Source organism: Zerene cesonia, chromosome 28 (genome assembly GCF_012273895.1).
Source record: "Zerene cesonia ecotype Mississippi chromosome 28, Zerene_cesonia_1.1, whole genome shotgun sequence".
Taxonomy (NCBI): Eukaryota; Metazoa; Arthropoda; class Insecta; order Lepidoptera; family Pieridae; genus Zerene; species Zerene cesonia.
In genome coordinates this window covers 2,454,015-2,466,756 of record NC_052129.1, presented here as the reverse complement: position 1 = coordinate 2,466,756, position 12,742 = coordinate 2,454,015, and the positions used below count along the sequence as shown (strand labels likewise).

The 12,742-nt window shown below is 32.9% G+C and overlaps 2 protein-coding genes across 6 annotated transcripts in view; one reads left to right on the top strand and one right to left on the bottom strand.

Moving 5' to 3' along the window:
• Positions 1-7,278, top strand: part of LOC119837692 — a 76,886-nt gene extending 69,608 nt beyond the window's left edge. Inside the window, exons 10-21 of the mRNA XM_038363423.1 lie at positions 397-543; positions 1,062-1,181; positions 1,562-1,707; positions 2,496-2,603; positions 2,889-3,016; positions 3,273-3,369; positions 3,815-3,878; positions 4,059-4,200; positions 4,611-4,664; positions 5,054-5,138; positions 5,735-5,812; positions 6,434-7,278. Of these exons, the coding sequence (XP_038219351.1) occupies positions 397-543; positions 1,062-1,181; positions 1,562-1,707; positions 2,496-2,603; positions 2,889-3,016; positions 3,273-3,369; positions 3,815-3,878; positions 4,059-4,200; positions 4,611-4,664; positions 5,054-5,138; positions 5,735-5,812; positions 6,434-6,466 (1,202 nt within the window). The 3' untranslated portion in view covers positions 6,467-7,278. The remainder of the gene's footprint in view (positions 1-396; positions 544-1,061; positions 1,182-1,561; positions 1,708-2,495; positions 2,604-2,888; positions 3,017-3,272; positions 3,370-3,814; positions 3,879-4,058; positions 4,201-4,610; positions 4,665-5,053; positions 5,139-5,734; positions 5,813-6,433) is intronic.
• Positions 7,279-7,492: 214 nt separating this feature from the next.
• LOC119837537 (ankyrin-2-like) overlaps positions 7,493-12,742 on the bottom strand; it is a 63,060-nt gene continuing 57,810 nt past the window's right edge. For 3 of the 5 annotated variants that reach the window (XM_038363132.1, XM_038363135.1, XM_038363136.1), the window contains 5 exons: positions 12,338-12,459; positions 11,568-11,722; positions 10,989-11,145; positions 10,224-10,329; positions 7,493-9,418 (listed from right to left, as the gene is read on the bottom strand). In XM_038363132.1, coding sequence (XP_038219060.1) covers positions 9,358-9,418; positions 10,224-10,329; positions 10,989-11,145; positions 11,568-11,722; positions 12,338-12,459 — 601 coding nt within the window. In that variant the 3' untranslated portion in view covers positions 7,493-9,357. Of the gene's footprint in view, positions 9,419-9,809; positions 9,853-10,223; positions 10,330-10,988; positions 11,146-11,567; positions 11,723-12,337; positions 12,460-12,742 lie in introns of all 5 variants that reach the window. The other 2 variants (XM_038363134.1, XM_038363133.1) reach the window with 2 other exon arrangements.

Below are 12,742 nucleotides of genomic sequence, written 5' to 3'. Positions count from 1 at the left end.
CGTATCTATAAATGTAATACTTGTATAACATTTCCAATACAACATATTGAACTTGTATGTCATGCTATATTTCTCGCGAAATGTAAAATCGCGTAATATGGTAGGTAAAAATAGTAACGAATAAGCTATTGTGAGGAAACAAAATAAAAAAAATTAACTCGAGATTTTGAATTGCACCCTGCTTCTTGGTGGTCTGAAAATTAATACGTACAATCTTTATATTAACTGTACAATTTCACTTTATCCATTAGTACTTACTTCACACGCCTTTTACCTGTGTGATCAGTAGTGCATGTTCTAATACAAAGCTATCTCTATACCAAATTTCATACAGATCCGGTCAGCTATTGTTGCGTAACAGAGTAACAAATGTAATATACTCGTAATTCATTACAGACTTCGACGAATGCCTCAGCAGCCAATTCCATGACTGTTCTGAGCACGCCAAGTGTTTCAACCTTCGTGGCACCTACACCTGCAGTTGTTTGGAAGGATTTGCTGACTTAAGCGTCAACACACTTTACCCTGGCAGGATTTGTTCTTGTAAGCTAATATTTTTCATATAATTTTATACTAGCTTTTGCCCGCGGCTTCGCACACGTTAAATCGGAGTAGTTTAATGGATGTTATTATACATATAAACCTTCCTCTTGAATCATTCTATCTATTTAAAAAAACCCATCAAAATCCATTGCCCAATTTTAAAGATTTTAAGCATACATAGGGACAGAGAAAGCGACTTTGTTTTATACTATGTAGTGATATTAAAAAAGACGTATATTTTTTTATTAAAATGTGTTGTGTGTTGCAATACAGTTTTAAAAAACGGGAATTGAAATCAAACGTATTTACAAGTATATTTATTGTTTCTAATTTGGTTCAATATAAATAAAGAAATCATTATGAAGATCAATTCAAACCAATAAATCAATAAATCTGTATAATAATATAATAATGCAAACCCCTGAACAGACTTCGATAATATTTCGTTCATACATAACACCTATTTTCTATTAACACACAAGGGTACCTATTATTAAGATTTTACATAACGTTTACAGCGGAAGCAGTTGGTTGCGATACCTGCAACTACCACGGTACTTGCTTCGACAGAGAAAGCGCCGTCATCTGCGAATGCTTCAAATGGTATGCAGGAAAGACCTGCCAGATTAATCTTAAAGGTAAATAAATCTTCATACGTTTAATTTCTTGTGATATTCTATGGGGAGTTATTGCTATTGGGCTTAAAGTGTAGAGCTATGTCTCATATTGATATATTCTTGTTATAGTATTTTTAATAAATAATTCGTATATCTTTTACATTATATCAGTTTAAGACTTTTCTATTTCCAAGTGAGCGGGTAGAACGACAAAATGGCTCTTTCGATTACAATAGAGTCCGATCAGTTCGACACAACTAAACACTATTTAGTTTCGGATGATAAGAAGATATCATTTGAAAGCTGCGTAACGTGTGGTCCATTTAAATTTTGCTCTAATTCTGATAATTCGAAGGCTATTTAGTTTTTTTGTTTTAAATACTGACTCGTAATATTTCCAGCGGTGCTAATCACAGTGACAGTCAGCGGTCTGCTGATAATAGCGGCTGCGACAATCTACGCATCACGGCGCTGCTGCGCGCCGCGCTCGCCGGCCACGCAGACGTTCGTGATTGGCTGCATGCAGGGGTTGCCGACCTTGCATCAGGTAAGCGCGCTTGTGATTGGTTGATTTTTGAGCGAGTTTAACGCGTAGCTATGTGCGTTCTAGCAGACTGTATCTGTTTAAAATGTATTGGCGAAGTCAGAACACTAAAAATATATAATAAACGAAAAAAGTTTCCAGTTAGGCAATACACTTTCCCCAAATACTGAACTAAATAATAGGCTAAATAAATAAATACAGTAGCTAAGCTTTGAATTTTAATATTTTAACATTTCGTGGTTGAAACTCACTACCCCTCTTTGCCACGGCATCGCCCATTGAATAGTTAAAATAGTAGATAGACGTATTTGGAAGGATATAATGAAACAATTCAATAGATTATGTATCTATGCAGTTAGATTATAATCATAGTTATAAATACAATTATTTCTGAATTTTCTTTTTAATTTACTCCTACGTTGATAGATTAGATTTCTTTTAGGGCAGTGCCGTTTGTGGCTAAAGAAGCCGGATTTTGGAGCGTAATTATCGCCCACGTATTTATATAATAAAGATGTTTATGACCGTGCATTATGAAATAAATAAAAAATCAATCAACCATTTGCATTTGGTTATTATCTAATACGCTTACGCTTATCAAAACTTTTCGCTCAGTGTCCTAACTATTATATTAATTGGTAAATTATTATTCATTTTTATTTTATATAACATATACACAAAGGAACGGTATCACTATTATGTACAAAAATATAGTACAGTTTATTTGGCGACCTTATTACCTAATAGTGATCTCTATCAGGCAACCATCTTAATTCTGATTATGATTACAGGGTAATATGCCGAAGCAGAGAGCTGATCGACGGGCGCTTATAGCTGAGCGAGAAACTGCCGAGACTTGTAGCGTTCAGAACGCTTCGTTACCTTATATTCCAACAAAGGTATACTACCTATAAAGATAGCCCCGGATTTCCGGAATAGTTGACGTTTTCGTGGAATTTCCGGGGTTAAACTTAACTCTGTCCTTTCTCTGCCAATTTCACCCAGACAGGTTCAGTTGAAATGTTTGCCCTTCGGGTGGCCGAGATGCTAGGCGTTGCTGCGGTACGGCAAAAAAAAACGCGGGTTCGAATCCCGTCTCGTGATCAAAATTTTTCTAATCTTTCAATATTTTAACCATTTGTTAAGTTTGAAAAACATCCCTGACTATTTCATCCATTGAGCAGCGTTCCCGCGCGTCCGCGGCATCCAGCAAGCAGTGTGCGATGTCACCCCCTCCCCCACACTCGCCGCCGCCGCCCCCCGCGCCCGCCGTGCTCATCCCCCGCGCGCGCCTGCACCCGCACTCCGACAGGTTAGTGTGCGTGCGTGTGTGCGTGTGCGTTTGTGTTATTGTTAGTTGTTTTTAACACTGTTTCTACCTATGATTGGAGTTAAATTTGATATGCATAGAGAATAATAGGTCTGTAATAAAATAGTAGACTATTTTTGATGAATTGTAAGTAAAGTGATAAATTAATTATATTCTGTACAATACTGAATAATGTTAAATTTCAAAATGAGCTGTATGTACTAAGTGTTTTTTTTTAATTTATGCCTCAATTTTTTAGCCGCGACAACCTTTCAAGAAAGAAGAGTCTAGAAGCATGCGCCGAAGCGAAATTAATCAGTTATTTAGAATCCGGCGCAACTAACGTTACTGAAGAGGTATATAATTATAATGTATAATTTTTTTTAGAACTGAAAGAGTTTCTATACACTTTAAACGTAAGGCGGCGGTCGTACATCTTACGTCATCTCCAAATTATCACTCTCTATGTTTCTAATTTTTACAAACCCTAAGGCTGGCACGCATAATAGCAGGTTTATATTTTTTGAGAATAATAGCCTATGATACATAGATAACAAGGCATTCTATTGGCAAACAATTTCCAAAATCGGTTCAGTATATCCAGAGATGAGTCTTTATGTCACAAATTCATAAATTTAAATAATAAGGGATTTTTTTCAATCATTAAAACGTGGCCAATTCCCTGACTTTGTAAGAAATCATTTATAAATTTATTTGTGTTCGAGCTTGCTTCAAATTATTTCTGAAGTTCAGTTTTAAAATGTTTTGAGAAGAATTTAATAAAATGTTTTTATTTTTCAGATGAGAAGAAAGCACAGCTTAGAATCGTCCTATAGCGCTAACAAGGATAGGCATAATAAACAAGGTACGGAGTGTTTTTGAAAAGGTTTCGGTAAAAGAAATGGTGGCAGTGGTTCTTATAAAACTTAGAATAAAGATTCAAATAATAAGATCAATCAGCAAATATTGCAAAATGATAAGTTTTTAACAATCAATATCCATGCCATTAAAAGTGTAATTTAAATATGCTTTTTTGTTTTTGAAGGTGCATTAGTATCAGCTGGATTTAAAGTATCAACAACAGTCCGTCCCGAAGATGCAATGAAGGAAGACGACGCTTCGTCGATAAACAAGACTGACGTTGACGGGCAGTTGTCGAGATTTGATACTTTAAGGAAATCTTATAGGTGAATTCTTTTTTTATGTCTTTGCGGACAACTGAGCTGATGGTTCGCCTGATGGTAAACGATCTCCATCGCGCATGGACATTCGCAAAGGCAGTGCCTCTGCGAATGCGCTAACTGCTTTCATGGAGTAAGGGAAAAGGAAAGGATTAACCAGAACTAGAAAGAACCAGACCCACTTACCGTACGAAACACAGTAGCATGCCTCTATTTCACGCCGGTTTTCTGGGGGGGTGTGGTACTTCCCCCACATTAATATATGTTATATTATTATATTTATATAATATTATTATGAAGATAGACTACTTAGGCCTTACAAAAAATACATACAATAATACAACAATATAATAGCGAATTGTATATAACATCATATTATATCGTTGCATATTTTAAGCCAATTTTCTTTATTTCAGCCAAGATGACAATATGTCGGAATGGACGGACGCTGAGCGTCGATTGGGAGAGTTGTAAGCATTGTATTATTAGGCCAACATTTTAAGCAATACACTTCATACTTTTAGACGAATTTTTTAATTAATTCCTTCTGGAAACATTCTTTAACCATGTCAAATATAATGACTTTTTATCTCTCGTAAATGAATCTATTAAGTTTTAATTTCAATATGCATACAATCATCAAGTGATTCAATTAAAATTGTCGTAATCTGATTAAAATTTCTTACTAATATATATACATATTTTTTTATTGCATATATTAAAAAACACTTTAAAATTAATAAAGAAATCCTCGATCCAATGTGCCTCGTAACACTCTAGAACGATTTGACGCGGTCGCATTATACTCAGCTTCCAAAAGCGAACACAAGATAGCGCTAAACCAAATGTGGTGTTGCAGGACTCTGTCGGAGGCGCGCTCGGTGGGCGGCACGCTGCCCGCCAGCACGGGCCGCGCTGCGTCTTCTACGAGACTTACTCATCAGGTTTGTGTACTATAGAATTACATTTTTATTATAAAATAACGGTATTTATTCACTGTATTTGGTTACGATAGTTGATTATTGTATAAAAATATTATTTAAAAACAATTTAATGAAGTTCTACAAATGCAATGACTTCCTTCTTAAATGCACTGTAAAGTTACACAACATTTACACGAATCTTGCATGCTTTGATTTACGGAAATCTGAGAGAAATGTACATTTTTGGAGCATATATTATGTCAATCGGGAGACTTATTTATACCGTCGTGATAGTGTCAGTTATAAATCCTAGGTACCTTTTTAAAAATCATATGTAATTTATAGTTTTAGTAGGACAGAGACACGATTATCTGTGCGTGCGTCGCAACGTCTAGAAAGAGAGAAAAGATTGCAAAATCCTCTCGGTCTCTCTTCTGATATAACCAACACAATTGTTCTCTTTCTTTATCACCGAAGAAGATTGTGTTACCTCTGCTTAATATTTAACCAAAGAGAATCTAGTTCCTTGTCTGTATTCTCTTATTTCGACTCTCCCAGCATGAAATGCTCCATATCACCTGTACCATACTTATGCACAAAATAACTTAATGATCCAGGAAGCAAACACGATGGCTGAACGGGACCTGGGCTCCACCTTCCTCCTGCCCCACGTGCACCTCTATAAACCTGACCCTGTGGGTATTTCTTTTTCTAAACCACTCTGAGCATTATACAGCGTGTTTTTTTATAGCTCTTTTTATTTGTAACTCCCTTACAGTCAAGTTTTGTCAAGATAAATGTCTCGCGCAGTAAGTTATTCGTATATCAAGATAATATGTTTGTGTAATGAATTTTGTAGACAAAAATAATCCAAGAATAAAAAGAGCACGCTGTGTATTTAAATTCATTATTTTATTGTCATTGCCTTGAAATAATCTGCACAATTAGTATATAATATTTATTTTAAACAAATTTAAAATGTCTATTAATGACTTTTTTTTTAAATGCAAATTTACTTTACTGTAATACGTATTCTAAACTAGCGGTCCGCCCCGGCTTCGCCCGTGGTAAATATATAGTCTTCCTCAATGAATGGGCTATCTAACACTGTAAGAATTCAAATCGGATCAGTAGTTCCTGAGATTAGTGTGTTGAAACGAACAAACTTTTCAGAATTATTATATTAGTATACTAATTATATAATATAATCTATATATTAAATACCTACACTTAAAGAAAATTCTTCTTCCCTTCATTATTTCTTCTAAAAAATATTTTATAATCAATTTTAAATAAGGCAAATATTTTATTTCCAGACTAGCGACGTATCCGAGTTTGACTCTCTATGAAGAAACAAACATTAGACTGAAGAAACTGTATTATTTATTAATTTAACTTATTTTCACTTAGATATTAAATTGAATATCCATCAACTCGAGGCTTTATCACCAAAACTATTTATTTGAACTAGTTTAATCATTTTTTTATTCCAGTGAAAAATCTTTCTATATTTTGATTAGCAACGATGTATATATCTTCATACGAAATGTAGAATGCCATAATATATTTAAGTATCCTTAGATTTAAGTTGATGAAAGCAATTTGAAGAAGAGATCGATATAATGGATCTCTTATTTGAAGAGTTTTCGTTTAAATTATTTATTGTGCAACGGTATGTGCCAATATGCGGAAGTATCTTAAATGAAAACCAGAAGGTAGCGGGTTCGAATCCCATCGGAAGTAATTAAATAGGATTTTTTAAACATCAAATTGTGTACTTTACAATTCTTTTGCTTCTGAACTTTGTTTTGTAGAGGCTAGATCGATGTATATAGATAATATTTATTAATTATCAATATTTATGTAAATATTTCAATTAATTATAGAGAATTTTAGTTTTTTCCTGGTTTTAAACACTGACATTTTAGATTCAAAGTAAATAACTATTTTAATAAACTGGTATCTTTGGCTTCGAAAACAAAATATAAAATCATCGAACCCTGTACATTTCATTTACTTCATTCACGATATATTTAGTATCCACTCCTTTAATTCATTAATTTATTTATAGGTAAGTTCTGAGTATTGTAGCTGCTAATAATTGAGATGGCATAACTGTTTTTATATTTTTTGTTAATTTTCAATAAAATATTTTGTAATACACTGTGGTTTTATTTTAATAATTTAAAAATGTACTTGCGTTTTTATTTATTTTGTAAAAACAATAGATCAAGAGAGATGATTGATTTGATTCGTATTAGTCAAGTTTTTAAGTTATTTTTTAGCTATATTTATGATGAATGAAGAAAGAGGTTTCCAAAGAGGAGTGGGAGATAATAAAACGTGCTAAATAAAACAACAAATGAATATGAGACATAGCATTTTATTTCAATATTCAATAATATTATTTATTGATAGAATATTCAGCATTACAAATACAACGTAAAACAATCTAACATAGCAAATTATATATAAACTTAATACGACAGCGCCCTAACTCGGCGCTAGCTTAATTAACATTGACTTAAGCACACATACTTTTAACATAATTTACTATATAATATTTATAAATAGCTAATTTTTGAGCATTATGAACAAGAAAATTTATTCACACAGTAATCGAATCCATTTGGACAACGGAAAAACTGTTTTGAGTGATGTATCATTAGGATAATATTTTTCATACATTTAAAATAGCGTAAGTTCTGTTAGCTCTGCAATGTATTCTCAATCTTGTATGCATGTAAATACGGCCGCTTTTAAACCATACCAGTGACAGAATTCTCTTGTCCCTAATGCTGCAGCGATGAGCTTAACCTTATCGATATGAAACGTTTGCTTCGCACCTAAGCGCTAAGCAGGTCCATCGATACACACCCCTAGATGTTCAATCAGTCTCTTGTATAAGAACAATTCTTTTTCTAGAACATTCTTTAATCTATGCCATTTTTTATAAAACTGGAAGTGAGCAAGCCGTGTTACATAACGACCAACTTTAACAATTTCTCCAATGGCAACAATTTTAAGAAACTCAGTTAGTGCTTATGCGATTTAAGCACTCGACACCGAAAACATCAAATACCTAAAATTCCAACAAGTATTATGAGAAGACAAATTAAAACTATGAGACTTTGTCTATGTAAATAATAATCTTATTACAACAAAATTGTACAAATGAACTAGCCATAATAAAGCAAGTCGGCCGTACAAAACATATCTTAACCTAAATTTTGTACCTCTATCTAACTACTTATGAGAAATTGTGCACGATTAGAAACGTATTAATTATCCAACAGCAATCCGCAAATAGGACAGATTATGCAGGAAGTTACAATCCAGTAGTCAAAATATCTATCAAAATCTGACTTTGCTTACATGTTATTTAATTGTTCTATATTAGTAAGCGATATTTGAAGACTAGAACTAAGCTATCTATAAAGTCTAGGGCATATGACGTTTTGTGACGACGCCATTACTCAAACCCGATAAAACATAACAAATGTACAAATAAAAGTTAAAGAGAACAATAAATAACAGAAGAATCATTGCTCGTGATAATTAAATAAATAGATGAGTATAAATAAAGAAATATATACACAACAGAACATACATAAAACAATAAGAATGTATAGATGTTTACAAAAAGTGCACAAATCACACTAAAACGTCATTGTTGACCACTAGACTTAGGTCGAAGTTACATGGACAGTCGGCCAACGACAGTACAAAAGTAAGTACCAAAATATTAGTCTAGTACATTTCACGAAATACACGTCGAACATCTACTAATATGGCTAAATACTGGGTTCAAAACTTGGGTGTAATAACATTGTATTGATTACACATTAAAATAGTAGGTCAAATTCATGATTGAATTTGATTATAGTCTCATTGACGGATTGTCGCAAAAGAGTAAGTCCTTTAGTGTAGTAATATCATGGCAAAAGCTTGCATTAAAAATAGTAAAATACTTAATCAATATCCTATTTGATATAGTTCATTTCTCGTCCAATTCATCTCAATTTTATCAATTACAAATTTAAATAAAAAAATATTTCATCATTTCGTTAATTAAAAAGATAATAAATAATTTGATAAAACCGTTAAGAACAATATTTTAAGCATTAATGCCGAAGTGATACATTGTGATTGTTTACTTATATGATGATACATATTCCATATTTAAGAATAAATTTTGACTTCCTTTAAATAAAGACAACGGTATAAAGAAAGTAAAAATTTATTTCTTGACAGTGTCTTCTAAACTCGAGTGCGGTGATTTTGCCAGCATTGTTAACGATCTGAAACATAACATAAACAATAAATTTAATTCAATTATCTAACGTATTCACCAAAATTCAAGTGAACAAGAAGAAACATTTTGTATAACACGACATTATAATATATCACTCAATCAGGCTAGTTCATCACAATAAAAAATATTTAGTAACTAGAATTATTATAACAAATCGTATTATCAAATCACCAAAAATGAATAGGTTAATTGCAAGGAATAAAACAATAAGATAACATAGACAATATGAGCTTATAGTAAGGCAAAGCTGAAATAATAATACCTAAGCCATCACCCATACGTCAAACTCAAAACATTAAAGATCAAACAAAACGCAAACAAAACATGGACGATACCGACGAAGCAAATAATAAAGCAATACAATAAAAAGAGTGTACCTATTTTTCGGTCTTGTCTTGGGTGTGACTTAAACAATAGCAGCTGCAATGACATAACAATATTTTTAGTTTATACAATTAGCATATTTTAATATCAGAGTTATGATTTTAATAATATATGCTAACGTACGCCAAGCCATATGTTATAAAAATAATTAGAGAAAGCCGTTTTCAATGCTGAAATAGTAACAGTAAAATAATGGAGTGAGACAATAACATAATATACATTCATAACGAAATAATAAAATAGCGTGTTTAAAGCATTGAAGAATCAGCGCACTAAAATAAATTGCGAAATTAAATTATACAGCTACTTAGGTCCAATATTAAATTAACAAGTAGACAAATAAAGAGGGATATTAACTCATATAAACATTGTAATAAAGTACAATAGTCAAACAAAGAGAGTTTTACCTTCTTTGAGCAGGAATGGGCGGGGACGCTTGAGTGGTCGGTGGTAACGAAGCCGGACAGCTACCAGACAGAGTGGTAGGTTGGTTTTCATCCTCGTGACGATCGCCTAAATCATCATAACTTATCATTGAATCTTATCAAAATCGAAGTATCTTCTCTAAAGAAGCTAATCTCGTAGTAATAAAATATTTATAGATGAACCTATTCCGTTGGCTATGATCATGTACATTTTGGAGAATAATTACAACCTGGAGCATGCTAAATATTACCTTGATATACTCACAAACTATAAATGTTCAGCTATCCATACTGCTTATTATATTCTATAGAACTATTAATCATTCCGTGGACACTTTAAAAGGGAATATCCTGGACATGTGTTCACTCTATCTAGTGTCTGATATTAATTGCGATTTAATATTCTATTGGATGAATAATTGTCAGTTAAGATACAGATTGAGAACTTGTTAGCACTAGTAAACCTTTAGCTTTAGCTATCTTATAAAATGTCGAATCACAAACGTGACGCATTCGTACGGATTGTGCCTTGGTGTTCAAACGTTAAGTATTCAATATTCGGCCCACCCCCCTCCTTTTGTTAATAGTCCTTGTGACTGGCTGTGATTTGTTATCTTTGGCTACATCATTTCGGCAGTTGTGTAGAATGGTAAATTACAACAGTACATTCTTGTTACGATCAAACTAACATTCAACACAGTCCCCTTTTGATTTGTAACACTAGTGAAATTCAAATCCTAATATTACCTCTCACGATAGGTGTATCTCCAATATAGAATGTAGCCGCTGGTGCTTCAATGGTAGCTTCTTTCACTGAGTTGTCGCCACTGACAGCGCTAAGCGTGTCCGTGCTGTCGAACATTATTGTACGCTCTTTAGTTTTTGGGACACGTCCGTCTAGTTCCTGAAACATGGCCACCATTAAAGAACTAGAAACATAATTATAATTTACGATTGTATCGTTATCCTTTGAATTAGAATATATTTCAGAAAGATAAGGTCAATCAATTAAAATACAATCAAAGAAATGGCAAAACATTTATTCCTTACTTAAAAATAGCAGTCTTATAAAAGACCGGACACAACATGATTTTAAGCATTAACACCGAATTTAAATATAACTGTTATAACTTAAAATTAAACCATAAATTATATTACATTTCTTTAAATAAAAATACGCCATGAAGGGTGAGCAAAACATCAGATATGACATCCGACATTTTAAAATAATGCAATTCAATGACGAAATACAGTATTACAATTGAATTAATTTAGGGCATTGAATCGATTATATTTAAATATTAAATAAATTATTCATCCACATACCAGTCTTTCAGTATCAGAGTCAGGTTCATGGACTTCGAATTGAGAGTAATGATCGCTGGTGGATTGATGTTCAAGGCTCTCCATTTGGACAGCCGTAACTGGGTCCAGGGTGTCGAGGGAGGAGACCATAGTGTTCGACCCTGGAGGTGGTACCGCTGTTATCTTTCTGATTAGTAACAAGCTCGGTGGGGTAGCAATGTACATAAAAATAATTAAATACGATTAGAAGCAAGGATTAATGCTCATGATATTAATGACCAAAGAGCCGATCTTTATTGTTAAATATGTGATTACAATGTAGGATAAATGTAGGATAAAATATTTAATTTAAAAAATGCCGTTTAATACAAATAAAAGTCGGTTCTTTTAGAAAATGATATACAGTATACAGTAATTCTGATAGATAAATTAGTAGTAAGATAAGGTTGAGTTACTAGGTTATATTTATAGAAATATGAAATGAATAAGGCGAGTCGAAAAGGTTATTAGCAAAGATATCTGAAATTTACATATATTACAGCGTTTTATAAAGCTTTGATTATGAATGCGTAATTTAGGATGTATACATATATTTTACGATGATCGGACATTATAATTAACTCTGTTAAAATAACGTTAGCTCTGTTTTTCACGTTACAAATAAAACGAACACTTTTGTAATGTCGACATTTATAGGATTATCACGAACATCGATATAGTTTATAATTATATTAAGTTATTTGACATTGTCTTTTGAATATTCTACAGCATATAAAATTTATTGAAATTACCTCCAGATGTAAGGCTCCCTGTCATCGGCGTATCCACTTCGTAATTATAAGTGGCTCTCGTAGCATTGGAACTCGTTGCTTCCAAGCTATCCGTGCTGCCAAGCATCAAGTCTGCGCGAGCCCTGTTCCATTTGTGTTCATCAAAATTAAATGATAACCCAATTTGGATAATTATTTCACAATAAAATCTTGTTTCGTATTACTATGTTTTCCTAAATATAGGCATGAACCACATTTCTTCATCTATATTACCTCTATTATCATCTTTCTAGGCCTCATGTGAATAATCTTATACCTTTAAACGAGCAATTCTTGTATATATATATATACCTATATATATATAATTGGAATCTCGGAATCGGCTCCAACGATTTTCATGAAATTTAGTATACAGGGGGTTTCGGG